The 24210-nt window shown below is 36.0% G+C and overlaps 1 protein-coding gene across 1 annotated transcript; it reads right to left on the bottom strand.

The window, feature by feature from the left end:
- Positions 1-1664: 1664 nt before the first annotated feature.
- Positions 1665-7388, bottom strand: LOC113730354 (uncharacterized). Its single transcript, XM_027254989.2, has 7 exons — positions 6925-7388; positions 5167-6013; positions 4591-4870; positions 3463-3570; positions 3066-3344; positions 2739-2882; positions 1665-1967 (listed from the first exon to the last, which is right to left on the bottom strand). Exons 1-7 carry the CDS (start codon positions 7241-7243, stop codon positions 1773-1775), a joined length of 2172 nt encoding a protein of 723 aa, XP_027110790.1. The 5' UTR covers positions 7244-7388; the 3' UTR covers positions 1665-1772.
- Between the last annotated feature and the right edge of the window lie 16822 nt (positions 7389-24210).

Below are 24210 nucleotides of genomic sequence, written 5' to 3'. Positions count from 1 at the left end.
TACTAAATACTCGAATTGAACTCAGTTGGATAAGAGTTCATTCAAATTTGATTCGCCAACTAGTCAAAGATAAATTTGAACATAATTTTATATTCTATCAACTTTCAAGGTCGATTCCAGCTTAGTTTGATTAGTATTAAATTGGATATTATATTGTAAAAATTTCAATCAACTAGAACTTAATTCAAGTTTGACTCGATAAAAATTCGTTCGAGCTAGATTCAATAAATAAAGAAACCAAGCTTAAACAGAGTTTCATATTCATTAAAATAATCAAACAAATTTAAACACTAAAATGTTTGACTTAATTAGACCAGTTTACACCCCTAACTCTATTGCACAATCTTAACTGATCAGTTGTTCGTTGTCTGTGGTACGGGAGAGGGAGTGTAAGCAAGAGGTCTCGGGCCCGAATCCTCCCGCTTACACTAAACAAAAAACAAAAAAAAAAAGGGGGGAGAGTTGGGTTGGGTGGTACGGGGGGAGGGAGTGTAAGTAAGAGGTCTCGGGTTTGAGTCTTCCTGCTTACACTAAAAAAAAAAAAAAAAATTAAAGTCTGTGGTAAAATAACTGAAACAGTTTTGGAAAGTAACACTACAGGCGTCATATGATTATATTTGTCAATTAGAAACCTATTCTAATTTTGTAACAGCATGTTTACTTTTTATCCAATTTAATTGGTTGGGATATTAATAGCGTGATTAGGAGAACCTTGACCCTCAAGTGCACCCTATTTTCTTTTAAAGTTTGAAGCCGACTCAAAAAAAAGAAAAAGAAAAAAGGCAACGTTGACTTTTACCAAACTTAGAATATGTAATCATGAATAGGAATGTTTCAATTCAAATTTCAAAGAAAGGTTCCCAAAATCATCGGAGATATGAATAATAATTCTATGTCCTTGGTACTGCAAACTTCAGATTCAATCGCCGCCCCAACTTCCAAACAGTAAACTACAGAAACGTGTTGTTAAATGTCGGGCTCACAGCCTTACTTCAACAAATTGTTCTCTAAATAATGGGTTTTTGGGCATTCCTCAAATCAAATTATCTTCGTGCTTGGGATCTCGATCTACAACGTTCTTTTGAAACAGATACCCCTGTTGGTTCTTACTTATTTGCGTCTTCGAAAAGTCATAAGCCGTCCCAAAAATCGTTATACCACTGTGAAAACATCATATATATATATATATATATATAAAACAGCATTCGTAAAATCTTGGCAAGAGATTTGTTCTGCTATTTGTTTATTGCAGCTCCAGTTCTTCATAATTAATGCAGAACCAACTTAGATACAGCCATTCTGATTTTTAACCACAGGTGCCTCCAGCAGTAGCTTGACTTTTACTTTCAAGTTCACTCCACAAACAATAAGGTGGTCACAACTAATCCAACAAAAAAGTGGGAATTCAGTTGCCAATGCCATTCAATCCAGCGCACTCTTATTTGCTGAAGATATAGTATATAAATCTAATAAGCTGTGGATGAATACATTATGAACATCAAAATCCTTTGTAGCTTTGACAGTATGATCTATGCATGAGAAACTACAGGATCTAAAAAAGAATAATATCAACACCTTGCCGTTCCCCAAAAGCAATTCCCTGCCGCCTTTTTAAGCAAAAACTCCCAAGGAACCAAGCAAAACCACTTATGTCCAACACCCGCTATACAAATTGGAAATGCAACCACATATTTACGGACCCAATCAGAGTAAGTGAAGTGAGCCTTTTGTGCTGAGTAAAGATACAAGCAAGAGATAAATGACCAACTATTTCAGGACTCCGGACAGGATAACAAGTCTTGAGACAGCCAGGGGTGGCCCAATGCTTCCCTTGCTGTTGGCCTCCTCTCAGGATTAATCTCGAGCAATTTGCTTATGAAATTTAAAAATAGAGGATCAGAAATTTGCAGATGATGCTCCAATGACGATGACTCCTCAGCAATTATGTATTCCAATTGATTAGTCTCCTACGACCACGTCAATATGCAAAGTCACAACAAGTTTTAGAACAAAGTTAGGGGAAAAATGAATAATCAATAACCCCATGTTTCAAGCAATCCTATCTGTCAATGACGGATAATAGAAGTCTTTGACCACATATCGTTCATCAAAGACTTCTATGATCCACCATTGACCAACTGATAGGACTGAAAACATGCTTAGAACCATACTTTTAATTTGTTGTCTCCGCATTGAGTGACCACCCTTACTTGTGTTAACTGGGTTCCTAAGATGGGAGAAGATGGAATCAAATCTATGTTCTTGTAGGTCAATACCTAAACGACTTTACTGCACCACAAACTATATGCAGCTTTGTTTCTTTTCCGTGTAACTGTTATGTTGTCCTGTACAAGTCACAAGTTTGACATGGAACTTGACCTCATCATACCTAGGCTTCTCTATACCTCAAAAGTATAAAGCCCTTTTTTTTTTTAAAAAAAAAAAGAACCACTTTTCTAATAGGTACAAAGATTTGCATCTCAAAGACTTCTTGGATCACAATCTAGCGCAAACAGATGATGTTTCATAAAGTTCCTCTCAAACTGAAAGAATGAGGATGTATTAGCTGTTCTAAGGCCTCTTCCTCCACGCCTAGATTAAGGGGCACTAGTCTAACAGGCCTAATCTAGAAAACTGGACAAAGTTCAGTGAGACTATAAACTTCAATAATTTCCAAATCTGCTATAAAAGGGTAACACATGACACTGTAGATGGAGATAGCATTGCAAGTAACAAACCTCATTTATATAGTAAAGGTCATATTCTTTCGTAAAATATTTGTGTGTTTCCTGTCCCCGCTGTAACATGTTGATGACAATAGGCCCAAGCACTGTTATAATACGTGCAAGCAACAATGCTAATGCTTCATTGGGGAAAAGCACCTGGGAAAACAGTTATGCTGTGAGGAACAAGTGCACAAAACACAATCCAATTTTCAGTCACAAGGAAAAGAATTCGAAAGTTTCAGAATAAAGTAAAAGAAATTTCTTTGCTGACCCACTCTGAGCATACCACATAATGTACAAAATGCAGCCAAACAGATAAAATAAGAATCAAACAAATACCTCCCCAGAATATAACTCGGCCAGTATGCAACCAAGTGACCAAAGATCAATCTTCTGGTCATATGATAGCCCCAGGATGACTTCAGGAGCCCTATAAGAACGAGACTGAACATAGAGGGATAAGTTATCCGTCTGAAAGCAACTGCTTCCAAGATCAATGACTTTTATCTCACATCTTCGATAACTTTTAATAAGAATATTTTCAGGCTTCAGATCACAGTGGATTACTCCCAAGCCATGCAAATACTCTAATGCCACCAAACATTGCCGAGCAATGCCCTGTAAAAATTGGAAAATATTCATTTTGGGATTTCTCCAACTCAGCTTGAAAATATCCTCTGCAAAGAAGTTCACTGATTGTTGAATCAGTTCAAATTATGGCTCTAATAAAACCAACCTGCAGCCTGCTCAATGTAAAATATGCCTCTCCACCAGATTCTCGGTTAAATTTCTGGAACTCGTACAAGTTTGCTCGTAGTAGTTCACATACAATGAATAGATGTTCCTATAGGTAATCACAAAGAGGATAACAAGAACCATTGAGATAGCTCCATTTAAAATGAATGATAGATGTATTTTCAAATTTAGCTAAATGCATGACTAACAGTGCGTAGTAGGAAAAAAAGAGCAGTAAAGACCTGTTTTGGGCATTGAAAGAGCTTAACTAAACTAGCCAAAAGGAAGTACTATCTGCGCTCTTGATTATGATTTAATAACAAAAGCTGAACAGCTTATCGGAAAACCCCATTCTTTAGGTAACTTATTGTCCCTTTTTGCACTAAATTAATAGTTGACATCTAACCCCTTGAGAGACTTTTCAGAAGACAAGTTCTTAAATGTGATAGCCCTTTGGTAGTATGATGGAGCATAAACTGCTTCCATAAAGTCAGAACATAAAAAATCTCAACTTTTAAAGAAAGATCCAACTATGAAAATCAAGATTACCAACTGCGATGTTACCAGATGATTAATTATCAGAAGTCTTTCATTTATGGCCTCAAAAAATCCAAATAGGTTTTCAGTATATAATGCTGGAGGAAGTCTACCTATTTAAGAAAGACAAACAGATAAGGTGAAGCAGATCAACTGGACCAAGATGTTAAATCATGTCTGCAAGCACTACACAAATATAGACCATGAATTCAATGGTTATGGACCATGTAAATATCAAAGCTGGCGCATGGAGGATCAACTGAACATCATTTTGTTTATCTCTGGAGGTAGGAAAAAAGTGAACAACTCATACCACTTGTGTTTAGCGATTTTGAAATATAAATGTTGAACTGTAAGGGAAAACTTCTTTATTTGACCACATAAAAGGCAAAATACATGCAGAAAATCCCTCTTATGGGTATCTAAGAATAGATGAAAACTCATACTGATTTATCACTACGGAGATGAGTAAAGGAAAGGGAGAGACATTTTTGTTAATCTGCCATGCCTTTTCAGAGAAAAACTGCTAGTAAATAAATCTAACAAGATTCTAAGAAAGTAAGAATACTGAGAAACTGTCTTTGATGCACACCTGATGGTAGAAGTAATCATAAAGGCGCAATATATGGTGCTCATCACCAGGATCGTGCTTGTTTACAAACTTCAGAAGTTTAATTTCATCTAAGCTCTGATCAAAGAAGTCCTTATCATTTTTTATGATCTTCAAGCAAACATCCATTCCAGTATGAAGATCATGTGCCTGAGCAACCTTACTGAAAGCGGCTGAACCAAGGTACTCAGTGATATAATATCTACCAGCTACAATACTATTTAGAACAATGGGAAAGTCCTTGTTTTCTTCGAATCCAGTCCTGTGGATGGCATAACAAATGAGTACTACTGTTTGCTACAATTCAACCCTGCACAAGACAAACTATAACAACCATTACAGGACCAGGAAACTAAGATTAGAAAAATCGATTCAATTAAGGACTAATACAGAATCCAAGTGCTTTTTGCACTAGCTGAATAAGTCTACATTATGTCATTTCTCACATCGGATTAGCACTTCATCATCAAAGTGAGAAACACAGAGGATGCAAGCTCAGCATCAACATCTGGGGACAAAGACAAAATCTAGAAAAAAGACAATGAAGGACTTACAAACCTGTTTTTCCTGTGTATGATTCTCAGACTGAATACTTCATAATCATCTTCCTTAGTCTCATACATCAGAAGCTCATCAGACGGGGTGCCAACCTCTTCATCAGCTGAGGGATCAGGGTCACAGATATTTCCATCCATTTCATGATTCCTAGATTCGATTTCACCCAGGTGGTAATCTTCCTCAATGATGTGAGTTTGAAAGTCATCACTACTTTTCAGTTCTCCAACCCAGCCATTCATAGAGCTACTCTTCACAGAATAGTTTGTATTATTCTTGACAGAACAGTTTGCATCACATCCAATAGATGCCTCCTGACTAGGACTAAGATTTAGAATTCCAAAATCTGCAGGATCCTCAATATGATTTATCCCTGCTCCACCACAGCAAGCACAGAGCGTGCCTGAACATTGATAACCCGTGCAACCTTCCTCTCCCTTCTTAAAATTTTCTTCAAGTTGTATATTTCTTTCCAAATCATAATAATCTTTAATAACCTCATTTTGTCCACTCTCCTTTGAGTTTATTGGCCATTGTCTATCATAGTAATGAGTGCTACTTTCAGATTGAAACCCTTCAGATATATGGTTCAGACAAAGCTCATTCTCCCTGTGCTTCCCTGTCTCTACAGTCATGACAAACTTATCCTCGCTTGGGTCAGCATCAAAGTCTGAGATCCCAAAGAGGGGAGGCATAGCATAGTCTTCATCTTTCTCTTTGTACCAGTATAAGTCATTTTGCATATCAAACTCATGATAATCTCGTGCAGTACCAAATTGAGACATCCCATCAGATGAAGCTTGAGAACTCGGCCTTGTGGTAGTATGAATCCCGTATGGATTTGTGAAGTCTGCAAAAGGAAAAAAGCATGCATCAGATACGATCTCCAAATATTCACCATTTCTACCTTCACATCCACACCCCTTCCCAAAAGAAAAAGGAACCGCCATTTCTTAGGAAAGAATAGCAATAGTCACAGGTTTTTGGTGTTCAGGGCTCATGAGACCTCTGACTTGCATGCTAATATAAAGCTCGGGTCAACATACAAATGCCAGGGAACAAAATGCTGATTTAGAAAAGAAAAATGCTGATTTAGAAAAGAAAAAAATAGACACCAGCTACATAATGCTGCATTAATTGCACTGGATAGCCAAGCAGAACTGGAGAAAAATTTTTAAACTTAAAGGAGGAGTTCAGTGGATGTTGCGAAGTTATAAGAGGAAACACAAGCAAGAAAATACTCCCTCTCATGTAGTAATGAAAAATCAAATTGGGAATTTACCTAAAGTCCTTGATTAGACTGCAGAAACGCATGATTTCATTGCCTAATTTGGTATGCTTTTGCTTTAATGACTACAGTACATAATTGACAGAGCAAGACATAAATTTTTCCACATACTGAGTTCAGCGAGAGAGGAGGAGAGGGAAAGAGAGAAACTCTGAAATGCAGAGGGAACAAAGCAAGGAGCAATCTAGCTGTCAACTACTGAACAAAAACTATTCTTCAATCAATTAATGGAGAAAACAAGAACAAGAATATTACAAGCTAATAATCGATTTAAAAGCAAACTAAATTACACAAAAAAAAAGACAAAATTCTCCCAAAGATCCCAGTTCCCAAATAAAACAGACAACACATATCAATATAAAAAGAGAAACAATAAAATTATACATGGCAAAATTAAGAAGAACTTTATAATAAGTCAAAGAAAGGAAAATCCACAAGATCACTGGCAGCAGTTAAAAAATTAGAATCACGACCTGAAGAACACAACTCAGTAGTAGAAGAAGCCAAGCTGACAAACTCCTCATCATCATCATCAGAAGAAGGAGAACTCAGCTGATGACCACCACCATCATCAGCATCGCCTCCACCAGGGACCAGAGGCAACCACCTAGCTGCGGGGGCCGGAATTTTAACCGGGGGAAGTGGAGGCACCATTGGGAACAAAAATCTCTGAAAATCCGAGGATCCCAGTTGGGATTTGTCACAAATATCCTCCATAAGAGCTGATTCAGACTCTGAAAATCCATTTTTCCTCAAGAATTCAACCACAGCTTCAATGTCAGAAACTGCCATACCAGTAGAACTAAAATTTAAACAAAAGGGAATAAAAAAGGGACAAAACTAAAAAAAATTATACTGCTGCTAATAGTAATCCGAGGTGATATAGTAGCTTTTCCGTTGGCAGTGGGAAAGCAAATGAGAATGCATGGGAATTGCGTGAAGGAGTGAGGAGTAAAGACTCAAAAGCTGAAGGCGGTCGGGATTCATCTGTTTGGGTTTGATTCTGCTGTAAATGGCTTTAAACTGGAGCAGAAGAGTTGAGCTAGAGTGGAAAGCCAGAAAAGGAGGATTTGTGATTTATCAATCTAATAATATCCTGGACCTGGTACCAACTTTGAAAAGTAAAGTAAGATGATGGAGATTTCGGTCCTGTCCTGTGGGTCCCGGGTGCAGTGAAACAGGAAGAACTTGTGTTTGACATTTGGAATTTTGATCTATTCTAGGTTGTCTTTTCCTCTTATTTTTCGCTTGTTGATTTCTTATGTGTACTAGTTTTTTCTTCTTTTTTTAAAAAATTTATTTTTCCTTTTTCAAGAAAGAAAAAGAAAAAAGCGGGAAACGAATGAAATATTTAAGGAAAAACGTACTACTACTACTTCTACGGATAAAAGAATGAAGGAGAAAAGTTTTTCTAGGATTTCATAATTGGCTTTCTTTGGATTGCAATTTTTCTTATGTTTTTTTTTTTCTTTCGTGAACATATTTTTCAATCACCTTTTTATTTCACATATATCAAATTGTTACAATAAATTTTTTCTAAAAAAAAAATGCAATGCAAATTACTTTTTACTAGCAGTATTGTACTCCCACCATCCCAAATCATTTATCTGACGTGCCCAAAAAAGGAGGGAAGAAAGGAAGAGGGCGGTGGGGGCTTCTGATCTGACTCGTGAGGATGGTTAATAACTTAATATAGTACAGGGTATTGGGTGGTGGATGCCATGATCTGTTTGTTCAAATCTGTGATCAGAATGCTATAAATGGATGGAACGCTGAACAAGAAAGAATCCCAGGCGACAAAAGTCAGACGTCTTTTAGTAGTTGCGGATTTGATTTCGGAGTGCATTATTTTATTTTGGATCCTTCCGGGTTGTTCTCCTCTGTGCAAAAGTACGTCTTCGTTTTGATGAATAGTTGTATTCGCCAATTTTCTCCACTTTTGACCGACTTGATATGCATAGACGCCGCCAATGCATTAAAATTTGATGAGGTGGGAAGCAAGTTCTCATACTAAAGTGGCTCTACTTAGAAAATTCAAATCGACGTGTAGTGCATTTAGTCAGATATGATAGGTGATTCAGTTCCTTCCGAATTACTTTTGGACCTTTTCAGATTTTCCCCCTCCATTCTAGTGTAGAATAATCTGTGGTATCGACAAAAAAAAAAAAAAAAAAAAAAAGATATGCATAGTTATAACTTGGAAAATTTTGTGGAATCTTATGGTTTTCTAGAATTGTATAATTTTCACCATTTTTATTTTTTCTTTCTGGAAGGACAACACTCCGTAAAGAATATGATAAAAACTAGAAAAAGAAAGAATCAATAGGTCACCATCATCATTTTGTTGTACTCGATTTCGGCTTGGAATTGCATTTGCAACATTCACAAAGCTTTTATATAACTCATCACGCAACATGTTATGATAAAGAATTCATTGCATTTGACAACCTAATAGTTTTTCCACACGACTTGATTTCTAATTTTTGTTTGCGTTGTTTTTTCCCCTTTTTCACTCGTTGATTGATTCTTCATATATATACTTTAGCCAACTGAAGAATTAATTAACGAATGAATGTAAAGTAGTGGGTGAATACCTTGCGGGATAAACATAACGATCATCAGTTCACATCAATTCTGTTCAAGTTGAAGAACATAAATTAAAGAAAATACTTTAGTCATAACATCATCATATACGATAAGAATCAAAACCCACCACAGCATATTCCATCCAAATATTTGTCAGAAGTTGTTGGAGATGAACATGGAATTGGAAATTGGTGCATAATTAAAATTTTAAAAAAAAACACGGGAATATGATTGTGATCAATGTCTTTAATTAAAACTTTAACTCGCCACCACAAGTTGAAAACTGTGGCCGAGATGGAGGATCATCACCTCACATTTTTTACTGTTGCACCTTACTTTTCACGGGGGGCATGAATAATTAACAAGACCCACCTCAACAAATACCATCATTATTACCATAGCGTGGGCAAACCATCCTTTTCACTTTAAAGCTTCTTTTTTTTTTTTGGTGGGTGTGCCCACGGTAAAGGATGTAATTATGCTGAGAGATCGCTATTTTTATGTTACTACTTCTGGCTTTTGAGATTTGAAACTTAAAATCTTGCCAGCTTCGTATCTTTAACGGCATAAATGAGATATACAAAAGGGAAAAGAGGACAGGAAGCTCAATTGTGGGGGCAAAAGTAGAAATTATTAAAGTTAACATAGACGAATCTGCAATTCTGCATGAAAGATGAATTTGCAGGTTTTGATATCTTGCTTACACATATGACATGATTAGACCAATTACACACCCACCTCCCCCTTCTTTTCTTTTCTCTTTTTTTTTAAGTGAAAGGTGTTAAATTTAAGATCTTCTACTTACAATTCTCCTCATTTTATCATTCAATCCAACCTTTCTCTCCCATCCATCTTCTTCTTTTTCCTTTTTTTTTTTTTGTTTTTTTAAGAGTTAAATTTTTTACTTTTAGCATCTAGAAAATCATTTTGCCAATTAGGTCAAACAGATAAATATCTCTTTTTTTTCTTTTTCAAAATAAATAGATAAATATTAAGTATCCTCCGGTATTTATTTAGGTCAGGGAACAAATAAAATAAAATAAACGGGAAGTGATCAAAATTACGCAAGGCCTTCCAAGTCAATTCCGGCATCCACTAAAATGATTAAAGAAGAGAACTGGAGGGAACCAAAAAAAAAATCAGCTGGTAGTAAGATGCTTCCGGTTGATATTGCCGTTTGTTGAAGAAAAAAAAAAAAAAAGTAAGATGCTTCCGGTGTTCCATGTGAAACCCATAGTTTTGAATGCAAATCGATCATTCGTCGGCTTCTTTTAATAAAATGACTCTAAATTTTTTATTCTTTGCGAAATATTGAAGCGCGGGAGGCATTTCCTGGTCAATCGGTCTCGAGCCGTATATTGAATTGTTCTTGGCCGAGACTTTTATTTCAAGTTAGAGAGAGGAGCTCCAATCATTTTGGAATATATCCGAGCCCAGCTGTAAATGCAGCCTTTTTGTGTCCTATATATATAGTCTTTGGGAATAAAGAGATGATATACAGTAGTATTATAATGACATCCCAAAAGATTATTAGAGAAGAATTGCCTCTAGTTTTTGGGTATATTGTCCCATTATTTCGTGGAAGATGGAAAACCCAATATGTGTGTATGTGTATATATATATATAAAAGAAATTTTCTTGACTAATTATTAATAACAAAAATGTCAAACAACCAATCCAATCAAATAAATTAAAGAGCACCAAATGGTTGGATTGGCCACCATAAATTAGGTGGTGATAGATACAATTATAGGGCATCGAGTAGACTATGGATTAGGTCCACGAGGGACATGAAGTTAGGTATTGCTATATATTAACCCTAATGAAATCAAGATAGTCCAAGTCCAGGGTAGATGATCGTTAGGACATTGATCGACGGATGAATCGTGACAAGTATGTTATATTATATGTCCTACCATACCTTACCCAAAGAAGCGATTAGGAAAAAAACAAAAGAAAAAGGTAATATGGAGTTTTTTGGGACGCTTCTTATTAGCATTTATTAATTGTCATTCCTCCACCATTCATTAATTGGCAATTATCTTTTGGGCCAAGCAGATTTTATATTTTATTAGTCATTTCTTGGTAGCATTGATCATTCCGCTAGCGGCTTCAATGTTCAAACTTCACCGGCCTTAATAATTGATAACAATAACCCATTAACAGCAAGAGCTGAAAGCGGCCAGTCTTCATTAATTGAGTTAAAATCAAAATTCAAGAATCCCTTATCCATATGAATGACAAAAACAAGCAAAATCTATTGATCCACGGTTGATGATGGTGCTTCGTTGCCTTGTATGTAATTTTATACTTAGTAGAGATTGTGTTTGGATTGCATTTTCTATGATTTTTCATGGAAAAATTACTGTAGCGATTTGATGTATGTGAGAAAAAAAGATAATAGGGAAATATGATCACAGAAAATGAATTAATTTTCCATGGAAAATCGCAATCCAAACAAGGCAATAATCTTAGATGCAATTCTGTGCACTGGTATTAATTCTGTGTAAAGTTATTTACGTGTAGATGGGCAGGCAATTCTTGCACGTGATTAGACTTTCCATGCAATAGGATTGTTGGCTGCAATCATACGTTAGCCGGCCCCCGCGTGAATGGTCCAGCGACAGTGCCTTTCACCAGTGACCCTTGAGGTCACAAGTTCGAGTCTCCGCTACGCTGGATTCCTCCGCGCACTTAACGTGTTCGGGCCGGGTTGGGGCGCCGGGTCCGGGCCGCAGGGGATTAGTCGGGCCCCGTAAGGATTGACCCCGACACCTCTGTGCCGACAAAAAAAAAAAAATCATTCGTTAGCCAGGTACATTTTAAGATGCATTATGCATACACACGAAGAGAAAAACTATGAATATGAATATGATTTTTGTTGCTAAAAAAAAATATATTATAGCGATTTGATATATATATATATTAAATCGCTATAATATCTCCGGGTATTGCATAGAAGAACTTCTACATGTTTATTTCGTCACTACACATTAAGTAAACATATAATTGTTCAGATTTGGAATTTTTTGATGGCCAAAGGAACCGTAACGTTACTGCGAAATGGCCAGACATTATTATACCATTTTTTCCAAAGCAGAGGATGATAGACAGTGCTGCGCATGCCCCCGACAGACGGGATGAAAATGCGCAAAACTTGGTGTTCTGTTTTTTTTTTTTTACCCGTCCCAACTAGCTCCTGATGTAGTTCATATCCGCAACAACAATCACGACCACAGCACCTTTGCTTCCTACATTTCTTGTTTCCTTTCTCTGATTGAAAAGGATGTTGGAAGTTGACCGGTGTTAAAGAGCAACAGGCCATCTTCCCGTAATTTTTTTGTTTTCCTACAGCAAAACCGTTGCTGCTGAGAACTGTGGGCTTTACTACGTGGAAACATTCATCTGCGGTTCGGTTAAAGTTAATCTCCACTCTCCCCACGTAATTTGCCTGTGAGACACATATCTTTTAGTAGGCACGCTTTCGAGCATCAATCAGGGCAAGCCCACGGTGAAAATTCTAAAATCTCTATTATTTATGCTCCATGTGTACTTTTTTACACTTTTTTTTTTAAAAAAATTTTTTTTTTTAACAGTTTGGCCTTTACTCAAGAAACCATGGGATTAGGGAGTCTCTCCAATTGATTGGGTTCCGAGATTTGTAGTAATTGTCGTCTCAATGGGCCTCGTTCACACTGCCTACACGAGACTTCGAATATTAATCCTCAATGGAGGCTAGTTATTGGACCGACTTTCGAATCCACAAGTCACCAAGCATCCCGGTTCACAATTTTCAAGATCCAGTTTCGTTGTCATGGCATGAATCAAGGTGACTACATAATTGGTAGTTCAACACTTCCAACTTTCTAGAACTTCACTCCCAAGTGTGTAAAATAAACTAAAGAAAACAGGAAAAAGTATTCTCATACGCTAGCCCACACTACACTTGGTTAGTTAAATTCGAAATTTGTCTCTTCTACCTTATTTTAAATTTTATTGTATATCAAACATTACTACATCTCATTGATATAATGGAAGCTTTTTTACTCAGTTACATGAGTTTTGAAGATATTAGAGGCAGCGCTTTTGCCTTTTAACATAGTACATAGAGAAAAAGAAACTGCAAACGAGTGCTCAATTAGACATGCCTCTAGAAGTGAGAACAAGATCTGCAATAACATCAAAATTGGTTGATCTTATATATTAGGAGAGTTATGATTGATAGTCTTGTTGGTGATATATATATATATTTTTTATACGTGTAAGTGAGGGGCATGAATCTGAAACTTTTCACTTACACTTCTTTCTCTCTGAAACATCCAACCCATCTTTCTCCCATCTTGTGGGTGAAGTCATGTTAAAATATTATTGTTTGTAATTTTTTTAAAAACATCTCGGATTTGGATTTTCAAATTGTCTAGAAATGATTCCAGCTGTACATTCTTCCTACATAGCTCGTTATTAAGATTTTAAATTCGAAAAAAGGGACTAAATGATAACGTATATAGAGATTGAAAAAAGACTTAAAATAACTTGAATAAATTTGAAAAAAAAAGGAATATATTAAATTATTGGATGTGTAATTGTTTTCTAAGTTCTCATTCATCAATTTTTTTAATCAAAATTCCGTCCAATAAGAGGCATTTAACAAGGAACGTGTTTTGTATCCAGTACCTAATTTACTTGGTATTTTTTATTCTTTAAGGTGGTGATAAAAATATGTGTTATTTCACAGTTTAATTTTGAGCTTAGGCTTAAGGGTGCGTTTGATAAAATTGAAATTTGAAGTCTGAATCCATTAATTTATTAAATTGTTGAATATTAAATCAAATACATTTGAATGCGTATCACATTCAGTGGTAAGTGAATAGCTTGTCACTTAATTTTGGAAATAAGTTTTGTCTAGAAAATTCAGTGTCATCTAATTAATTCAGATATTCAATTTTTTATTGTCAAACGGTCTGAATATATTAAGATCTAAATTCATTAAATTTAAGTATTGAATTAGATTAACAAAGCCTTAAAGCCTTAGGCTGCTTGGCCAGACTTTCAGCGGCTAAAGCAGAGGAAACCGGAAAAGAGAAGGGAAACGGTTTAGAGAAAGCCAAGGCGAATCTGAGTAATGCTAGAAAAGACGTAGCATTTCCACCAGCCAAAACAAAAGTGTTCCTATTTATGGTAATGTACAAGGCAGAAACAAGTTGCCCCTTTTGTCTCCACTGCTTAGCATCATTCAGTTTCAACATCACTTTTCCTTTTTTCCTCCTCCTCCAACTCCTTTCCCACGTCTCTATTATTGCTTCTTTGCGTGGAAAAGAAAACTTTTTCCACAGTTGAAGGATCATTCGATATTTGATCATTACATTGCATCTGCCATCACACATCCATACCCACACTTTTTTTTTTTCTTCACATGATATGACTTCAATTCTCCACTATGGCTTTATTTATTAGTCTGTGGAGAATAAATCGGTCGAAAAGGCCACAAAAGTGTACAAATTCATAAAAGAATAAATGCAAAATTTGACCCCGAATTCTGCTGGCAAAAGTAAAACTAGGGAAAAAAAAATAGAAAGGAAACAAGATTTGACACCTTATTGCTGTTGAGATTTCAAGAATCGAAATGCAGATTGGCGGATGCCAAAAAGCCACTGTTTCATATATTGAAAATTAGGCAGTTAGTGAAGATTCTGTACAAGTTGTGGAAGGTGGTCAGTGGTGGATGGCACCAACGTGCCAATTATTGAGGCCTAGGGTCCCTAAAATCCTCAAACACGCGGGGCCTTTCTATTATGACAATTTTGAAAATCAACATGTGAAACTGCAAGGTGATGACTGAACGGAAAATTTTAGCCGGTGATTTCCCCGGGTGCCCGAAAGCGATTATTTAAAATATTGTTTAATTTAAAATAATTATTATAACACTTTTTATAGTGTAATAATTATATAAAATAAAAATTTATTATTTATTGAAAAGATAAAATAGAGTAATTTATTGAATAAGGTGCTTATAATTAATGAGAGGTGCCAATTATAACCTAATTATGTTGACTCGTCCAACCCCACCCACTAATTTTAAATTGGTCCAAATTATGAATGGGTATAAATGGGTTTGCCCAATTATACTCATTATCCAATTATGACCGATCTAAATCCGACAAAATTATTCATTTTAACACCTCTACTTATGATGCAAGTCAAATATTATTTTAAAAAAAAAGTTAATATCCAAACACACCCAAAACGCACCCAGGGTCTTCCATGGATATCGGGATTAACTGTCTTGAACCAAAAACATTTTGTAGTTAAATACGGTCAGGAGTGTTTTAAATCCATACAGGTGAGTGGTGCACCCGTCTGGTCTGATTGTGGTTCAATCCCTGTCAAGTTCCCCTGATTCAATTGAGTCACTCCTTAAAGTCGATTCCCATAGAGTAAGTTCTCCTTATGAATACGAGTAGGCTAGGTTAGGCGGACTACATGTGTCGTTACGGAAAAAAAAAAGACGGTCAGGAATTTCTACACAGGAGTAATTTGAGTCCCTATGGTGGAGTACGTGTTAATCACGATAGTATAAGCCAAACATCTGGCACGGTTTTCTTCAAGAATATCTGCTCTTTCTTGGTCGACATATGTTTTTAAAGTTGAAGAACATAATAATCTTTATTCTTGATTAGTGCGTGCTTATTTCTTTACTTATTTTATATTTGGTGCTCAGTAAACATTAAACAAAAATTTGAAAGCAACTTAATAAAAGAGAGAATTTGTAAATTTAACACCAACGAAATTCCCTTCTTTCTTTTTAGTTATTGTCTGTATACTCAATGTACCACTAATCCGATGCAAGAGCTGGTAACCACATACAGGAATAAATCCCAAAAAAAAAAAAAAATTAAAGTAGATAAAAAGATGAACAGTCCTGAAACCTAAAAGCTCCGACGAGTTCTGTTTTACACCCTTGACATTTTATTGAACTTTTAATATTACCACCCACAACCGCCACCACCTCTACCTACCACCGCCACCCCCTCCTCTCGTCTTTTCTCCTTTCCCTCACTCTTCCTCCTCCTTCTCCTCCCTCTTCCCCATCCCTCTTCCTTCTCCCCTCCCCTTCCCACCTTAGCCCCCGACTCTCCCTTCCCCCTTTAGATCTAGCTACGACCAGATTGCGAGAGGAAAAGGAAGGAAGGGTTGGGGGTAGGAAGGAAGGAAGGAAGGGGAAGGGAGGAGAAAGAGAGAAGAGGAAGGGGTGGCGGTAGTAGTGTGTGAGGGTGGTGGTAGTGGTGGTGATAGGTGAAAAATATTGTAAAATTTATTTTTTTAATTTCTTTTGCATATATTTGTGAGTTATTTTTGATATATTATATAGATGAGATATTTTTTGAGTTATTTTTGTTTGTGTATTCCTGTAACATTGTATTTGAAAAACTAGTTTTTGAAAAATAGACCAATTCAAACAGAGTCTATGTTTTCTTTTCCTCTGGGGAGAGGGGATTTTTTTGTTTTTTGGTGGGGGTGGGGGACGAAGGGCACTAGTCTCAGTTGTTCTCTTGTCTTCACATAGACGTTGGCTCAGTTGTTCGGAGTGAATTGGCATTTGGCAACACCTTACTTAGTGATTTGTTTTTCTTCATATACTTTAGAAATGAATTTCATTGATTTTAAGGCCATTGGAAGCTCCATAAAGTCGTTAGAAAGATGGAAGATACACAGAGGTAAGGTAAGTAAGTGCTCGCACTTCGCAGCATATTCACATGCTGCGTGTTTAACCTATTTTGCACCTTAATTCTGTAGCATCCATTTAAGTCCATGGAGGCAACACCTTAACACATCCGAATGAAAGCAGACGGTACAGTGTTTGCAATTAAAGAAGACATTTAAAATAGCCGTTAAAATTTAAGAAAAAAAGGTCTAGAATGTGTGCATATTCATTACACAAATTGAAAGAATGAAGTCACTCTTCATCACCCTTTACGCGACAAACTCCTCCCAAAGCCAGAGGGTGCACAAAATTGAAAGGAATGTTGAATTTTTGTGCGGCCAAGGCAAAGACATTTCACCATCGATCCGCAATTCACTAAGCATAAAACTACACACAGTTGATTTTTTCCATAGTGGTTGTTGGTCCCCAATTGTGCCGCCCCCCTCTTTCTTCTCTTCTTTCAACTGTAACTTTTTCTTTAAGTCATCGTCACCCATCTTTTTCCTGTTCTAGTTCCCTCTTCAAGAATAACAAGACGTCGTTTTCACTGTCTCGTACCAAAGTTTTGGCATATATCTTCGATTTACGTAAGCAGCGGCTATCTCCAAAAGGTTTGGTAAAAATTGTGCCACGAAGCGGCTGAGAATTAAAGTAAGGGTATTATGATGGCATCGCATATATCTCTCCAGTTCCAAGTTGCAAGGCCTCAATTCGGTGCAACCTTTAGCTATAAAGTAGTATAAAGTTCGGCAACGTACGTCTTAGAAGAGTAGTGACAGTACCCCACAAAAATGATAAAAGATTTCAATTATTAACAGGGGATAGGAGGATACAAAAAGTTAACAAGTTGATTAATTGTTAACAAGTTAATTAATTACATGCTTGTATATTCCTCCCATCATTTGTGGATGGATTACTTTGTAATTAATGTTGTTGAGTTACAAGTTTAAATGGGACTAAAAAAATTTAGTGCAAGTTTTAACATATGTTAACCTATGTATATAGCATATAACATTCTAAAGATTTTGTAAGGGGCCAGAATTTAAATTTCTAAAGGAGAATTTTTGAAAGCTTTTTAATTTGTTACAGCAGCAGATCAAATTTTCTAAAATTTCGGGGGCAGTGGTCCCTCCCTACGTCCATCCTTGATTGTAAGTTGTCTGTATTATATATACCATTGCTCCATTTTTTTTTTAAAGAATTTTTTTAATAGTATAAGTGAGAGGGTTCGAATTTAAGACCTCTCGCTTATACTGCTTGCAGGAAGGGATTCTTTTACATTTTTTTTAATTTGTTTAGTGTAAGTGACAGGATTCAAACTTGTTACTCGGGACCTTCCATTACACTACTCAAACTTTTTTTTTAAAGTGTAAATGAGAAAATTCGAATTCAGAATCTGTTACCTACACTCCTTCTTTCAGAAACTGCTCAACGCATCCCTCCTCCCAATGTTCTGGGTTAGTTAGTTGTAATCTAATAAAAAAAAATTTTTTTGGAGGTGTAGTTTCATGCTTGTGAATGTATTATTTTGTGGCTCGTAACACAATAAATAAAGCATTTTTCCGCTTTCCAATTTTGTGTCACGTAAATAAGGATTATGTTTACGAAGTCAATATATGATGTCATCAGTGGATATATACTCCTAATATATAATCAATAATGATTAGAGGGTTATACCGAAAACCTGTTCTGGATTACCTACGTAGAAATTGTGAGTTGGCTACACTCTTATCTAAATATGTTTCAATGTAAGACGCCTTTCCTGCATGCAAAATTAGCAATTTTCTTCCGACAAATTTCCGGCTCTTTGGTTTTGGCAGAAGCAATTAAGAAGCGCAGCATTCTATTTTAATTTGCCACTTCTATAATTTTTCCACTCCTATAAATCAAAAATTTAGAAAATTGAACCATAGATTTGGTAGAACCAGATTTCAACCAAAAAAGAAAAAACTGGATCATATTGCCTAGATGGACCCGTCGTGGCAATCAATCAATCATAGGCACGTGTCAGGAGGAAATGGTATATGGAAAATTGGTCAACTTTAGTTCATAACGGCTGTAAATGCAACAATTTCCTGGCTAAGTTGATAAATTTGATGTTTACATGATAGCTTTAATGCACGTCTTTGTAAGTTAATTGACATAATTGACTGATATTTTAGGTGCATCAGTGCTTTTAATGCCGCAGCAACAACGCACACAAGGCAAAATCTCCCCCCCAAACCGTTCACACGCCCTTTTGACTTGTGATGGAGAAGGACGTTATGGCTGTTTTAGTAAATACTAACTAAAGAAGAGAAGCCTATCGAGGAGATGATGGGGATTTCCTTTTTATGCAAGTTTTGGACTTTCTGATCCAATAGCTCAAATTGTGCCGTTCCATCTTATTACTCCATCCGTTCCATTCATTTGGTTATACTTTTCATTTTGAGATGTCCTATTCATTTTGTTATGTTAAAAAAGTCAAAACAACTTTTACACTCTCTTTCTAATATAACCCTTCTTTTTAATCATACATTTAAATTTAAAATTTGTATTTGAGAGGGTAAAATTGAAAAGAGAAGCACAAACATCACAATCAAACCATTACTTTTAAAAAGTTGAATTTCCCAAAAATAACCAAATGAATGGGACGGAGGGAGTAATTGATATGATACAATTTGAATCATTGAATCTTTAAAAATAATCCGTATGCCCGAGTTTTGGGTTTCCATTTTTGTTCGAGTCGGAAGGGAGGGGGGCCGGGGGGTTGGGGGCGGTCGGCGTTAATATATTGAAGTCAAATCTCATCACTTTTCCGGATAAAAAAGGGGTTATTCAGTAATGGTGCAAGCAGCTTTCAAAGGCAAAGTGATGCGGGTGTTGAATATGTTGGTGAATTATGGTGGCAATCCATCAAACACAGGAAGTCAGTGGTATAATTTATGGTCCCCCAACCGCTAAACTGATCATCCCTTTTGGAGATATTATGCTTCTTTATTCTCTGTTACCATCGTTGTTTGTGCTTTCAATATCCTCAACGAACGCCCTCGAATCGATGCCAATCCTCGACACATTATCGACTTGGACCTGTTCGTGTTAATTAATGTAACCCGTAATGCAGGCACACCTAAGTGCTTCCTCAAACTTTATTTACTCAAAATGATGATTAATTCACTCTTCTTCCTGTAATGTCAGCACCGCTGCACTTCTTGTTACAAAAAGCATGCAGATCAGATCAATGGCTCATCGTCATTTCCCTCGTCTCCAGCTAAAATGAATGACAGCCAGGAGTGAAAGGTCGGAGCATGATGCTGGGTTGTCCATAAAGCGTCCTTCCTCGCCAATTTTTCAAAAACTGCGGCTTATCCAGCGATCTATCAGGATAAACTTCCGTGAAAGGACCTGACATCGCCTTCAAATAATTTTATTGCGCAAAAATGGCTTAATCTTGTTCCAGCCTATTATTTGAATGGAGATTATTTAAAATACGTTTTGTAATATTTTTTTGCAATGTGGTGTGTATGAGATAAAAAAAATAGTTCCAGAATATAAAAAGGTGATTAAAAAAAAACATATTTATGATACAAATTAAATAATATTTGAAATCATTTTTGTATTTAAATACACCGATTATTATGTGAGCCTTTTAGAGTCTCTCTTCTCTTTTTTTTTTCAAAAAAAATTTCTCTCTAAAGATAATTTGATAAGGTAAAAGTACAGATAATAAAACTCCTCCAATGAATCTTATTTTGGTTAAAGATAGAAATGATTTAAGCGCAAAAATAGAAAAACCCAAACTCCAAAGAGTATCAATTAGAATCTTGTAAAGTAGGAGAGTGGAAGAAATGATGAAAACCATCCAACAATAGCTCCCAGCAACCCGCCGCTGTTAAAAAAGAAACCCGGACGGGTTTTGTTGTTTCCGTAAGCCTTCGCAACTGGCAACTTGGGTGACAATGCAACAACTACGTGTAAGAAAATGAAAGCACGAGAGAGAATGAGAATGGAATTCCATTGCGATAATTTTAGAAACCTCAAGAGGTTTCTAATAATTTCACTTGCCTCCTCTCAATTTTAAAAAATCTTACATGTCTCCCCTGACGAGTGACGACCCATTGATGACATGAGGTGCGACATAATAACTATTATATTTTAGTCTTTGGTGATATTAACTAGACAATTTCTCACCTTCAAAGACAAATCCTGTATGTACAACTTTATAAAAAAGGAATTATTAAACAAGCAAAAATGATTCTCTGTTTGATGCTGCTACACAGTTTCACAAGATTAGAGCTATTTGCCTCTTATCTTGAAATTTTCTTTCTTTCCTAAACTATATTTCACACTCACTCACCTTTATATATAACAATACCAATTTCCAAATTTTTAATAAAAAACTTGTAACATCCCTATCTATTGACCATCATTAACACATAGGCTACAAAAAGTTCTCTGACTTTATTCACATTTTATTTTTGTTTAGTAGATAAGTTTAAAATTCATTCAATAATTAAATCTTCTGGAAATCGCTCATACTTATTAGTTTAAAATCTTCTTAATGTTTTAAATTTAATTCAGCGGTTACAAAGAATGACCAAACTCTTAAAAGAGAAGAAGAAAAAGAGAATGACCTATTCTAATATAAGAGTCCTATTTGTTGTATTTCTGATGATCAGTTCCATTCTCCACTTAAAATTTCATAATTAATTATACCTAGTCAACTCCTACACTATATACAAAACTCATTAATTTAAGCTTATAAATTTATATACTTAATATAATATTTTTGTCGGGAGGCGTGTGAGGTTTTCAAAAGTTGAGAGGAGGCAAGTAAAACTATTAGAAACCTTGGAGGAGTCATCGAAAATTATCCCTCTTCTAATTCCAGCATTCAGTGGTGGTGGGTGCTTTTCTTCCTCTTCGTTGTTGTGACACGTGAGAGAGAATCTAAACCCAAAGAGATCTTCCACTTGAAGATTCTTCTTGTTTGGGCTCTACATGCCTGCCTCTGGGGGATTTGAGAGGCCATGAGAAAGTGATGTGAAACAACTCCTTATCGGGCGTTCAAGAATTCACAGTTAGGGAGATGGTCTTCTCGATTGTTCATTATTTTTAATCACTACTAACACTCGAAGAGAAAATTTTAAAAATTTTGGTCAAGTCTTCACCTGAATTATTGCCATTCACCTTACTTACTGTGTTTGGTTAGAAGATTATTTGGAATAATTTTTTGAAAAAAAAATACTGTAACATCTTTTTGAATATTTTTATGCGATATATGTGAGATAAAAATACGGTTAAAAAATATATCGATGATTATGCAAATAAAGAAACTAAAATTCAAACAAAAAATTTTCCCATCACAAAAAGGAATATATTACTCGTGTAAACTTGCTACCTCACAAATTTTGCAAGAGCTCCGCAAAAAAAAAAAAAAAAATCAAAATCCCCTTAGGTTAGCAGAGGCTAAGGAAACATTTTAAACGTCTCAATTTGCTACAATTTCGAAATTATACCACGCCACGCTGGTAAACATGAATTTTCTTCGTCACGTTAGGCTGTGGTACAAAAGCACAAACCCGAATGGGTTCAGCTTTTGTGGTACTGCTGTCGATGTTAAAACCTAAAACTTAAGCGCGTTGTCGTTGTCTGTTTGAATGAAACGCATAATTGACAGCAATAGGAGAATGATCATCATCACAGCTGAAAGAGACTTTGATCAAGAATCTGTTGCGAGGGGAGAAGTGTCGAGATACGAGTGGTGGAAACCAATTTATTGTATATCTCTTCAAGTCAACGTTTTTCCAGAGGGGCTTCATAATCATCGCTCTTCCAATAGTATCGGAAATTCCATCTTGGTTTGCCCATCGTGAGGACAAAGAGAGAGTGGGATTTAACTGCTTGGTACGAAGAGTGAAAACTGAAAAAGCAGCTGAGAGGAATACAAAAGTGAACAGAAAGAGATTGTGGAAACCAAACCGACACGTCAAATCCAATGCCTTTTTTTTTTGCTAGGGTAAATAGTTCTCGCTCTCCGCCTCTTGGCACTAGCGAGCACACGTGGATATAGTAGGTTATTTGAGATAATTATTTTTTAAAAAAATATTATGACATATTTTAATATGATATATATATAAGATAAAAAGTGATTAGAAAATATGTTAATGATGTAATTAAAAAAAAAGTGACAATTAATCCACTGTTTAAACACTCCAATTGTATAATTAAATTGTTATTTCAAGAAATTATAAAAAAAAATGTACTGGCAATTAATGCAGAATGTTTTTATTGTGTCTGTACATAAAAATTTGTTGGATTATATGGTGTATGCGTCAAGAGTCAAGAGGGGTTTAATTACATACTTATACAAATTGTCCAACTCGATATGTTTGAATATCAAAACTTTTTTCAAATGTCATTTTACTTGCATTATAAATACGTTTTTTAATTATATTTTTTATATTTTTAATTAATACTTTTTAATCTCATACACAACACATCATAAAAAATATTATAATAATTATTTTAAAGAATACTGCATTTCAAATAATACTCTGTCCTATCCAAACAAAGTGTAAGATCACTTGCGGAACAGAATGCTTGTTGAGTAAGGGAGGGATCGCCTAAGATAATAGTCCTCCGGTACCATGGGATGACGCATCTAAACTCTGAAAAAAAATTTTAAAAAAAAAGGAAAAAGGAAAAAGGTTTCAGCTTTTCACAATCGCAAGTGATGATGATGAATGATACGTGTGTGGTGCGGCTCCGGAGTTGGACGCCTGATTCACTCACTTAGTTCCACCCCCGTCGCATTCAACCTTTACAATTTGAAGGGACCTCTTAAATGCACAGTGACTGGAAAGTGGAAAGTCCGCGTCATGCATTGAGTCACGAGTTCACGCGAATCGATCACCTAATTCGAGGAACGTCCCTTGATCATGGACTCAGTTCAACCTTTCTTCAAGAAGTTACCGCCCGCAGCCCTTCAGACGAGAGATCAGAGAATAAAGACCCACAAGAAGATCTTTGGGCGGCAGCAGCAGTAGCGCATCCAGAATGCCATATCATATTCAAGGAAATACAGGACTTGTTAAACAGCGAAACTTAGAATAGCAAAGACTGATGTAGCTGATTCATTCACGAGGATCATTTCCTGATGATGGACGTATTAGCTTAGACAGCGACGCTCTATCATCGTCTATTTGTCAATGGATTGGCGCTATACCATCATGTGAAAGACCGACAAAACCAAAGAAAGACGTGTAGTTGAACGTTTGAGAGCCAGTTTGAACTGTAGATTATTTCGTAGAAATACTCTGTAGTTATGGTAACGTGATATGCGTAAAATATAGAGAGAGGAGCCAAGTCCGAGTGCATGGGAACTGGGACGACGCTTTAACTCCACTAGACTCCCAGTAGGCTTAGCTGAAGTGTCGAGATTTTGTCGTGTAGCGCATGGGGTAAAATAAGGAGAATAAAGGTGAAACAA

Source organism: Coffea arabica, chromosome 2e, assembly GCF_036785885.1.
Source record: "Coffea arabica cultivar ET-39 chromosome 2e, Coffea Arabica ET-39 HiFi, whole genome shotgun sequence".
Classification (NCBI taxonomy): Eukaryota; Viridiplantae; Streptophyta; class Magnoliopsida; order Gentianales; family Rubiaceae; genus Coffea; species Coffea arabica.
The sequence above is the reverse complement of the archived record's forward strand: the minus strand, read 5'-3'. Positions and strand labels throughout refer to the sequence as shown.

What these genes read in the sequence shown, in the direction of transcription:
- LOC113730354 (XM_027254989.2), bottom strand. Translation starts at nt 7,243, where the DNA reads ATGGCAGTTTCTGACATTGAAGCTGTGGTTGAATTCTTGAGGAAAAAT. An exon ending in ATGATTACTTCTACCATCAG is followed by an intron (nt 3,571 to 4,590) that starts GTGTGCATCAAA and finishes GATTACCTATAG; the next exon opens with GAACATCTATTCATTGTATG. An exon ending in ACCTTTACTATATAAATGAG is followed by an intron (nt 1,968 to 2,738) that starts GTTTGTTACTTG and finishes ACGTGGTCGTAG; the next exon opens with GAGACTAATCAATTGGAATA.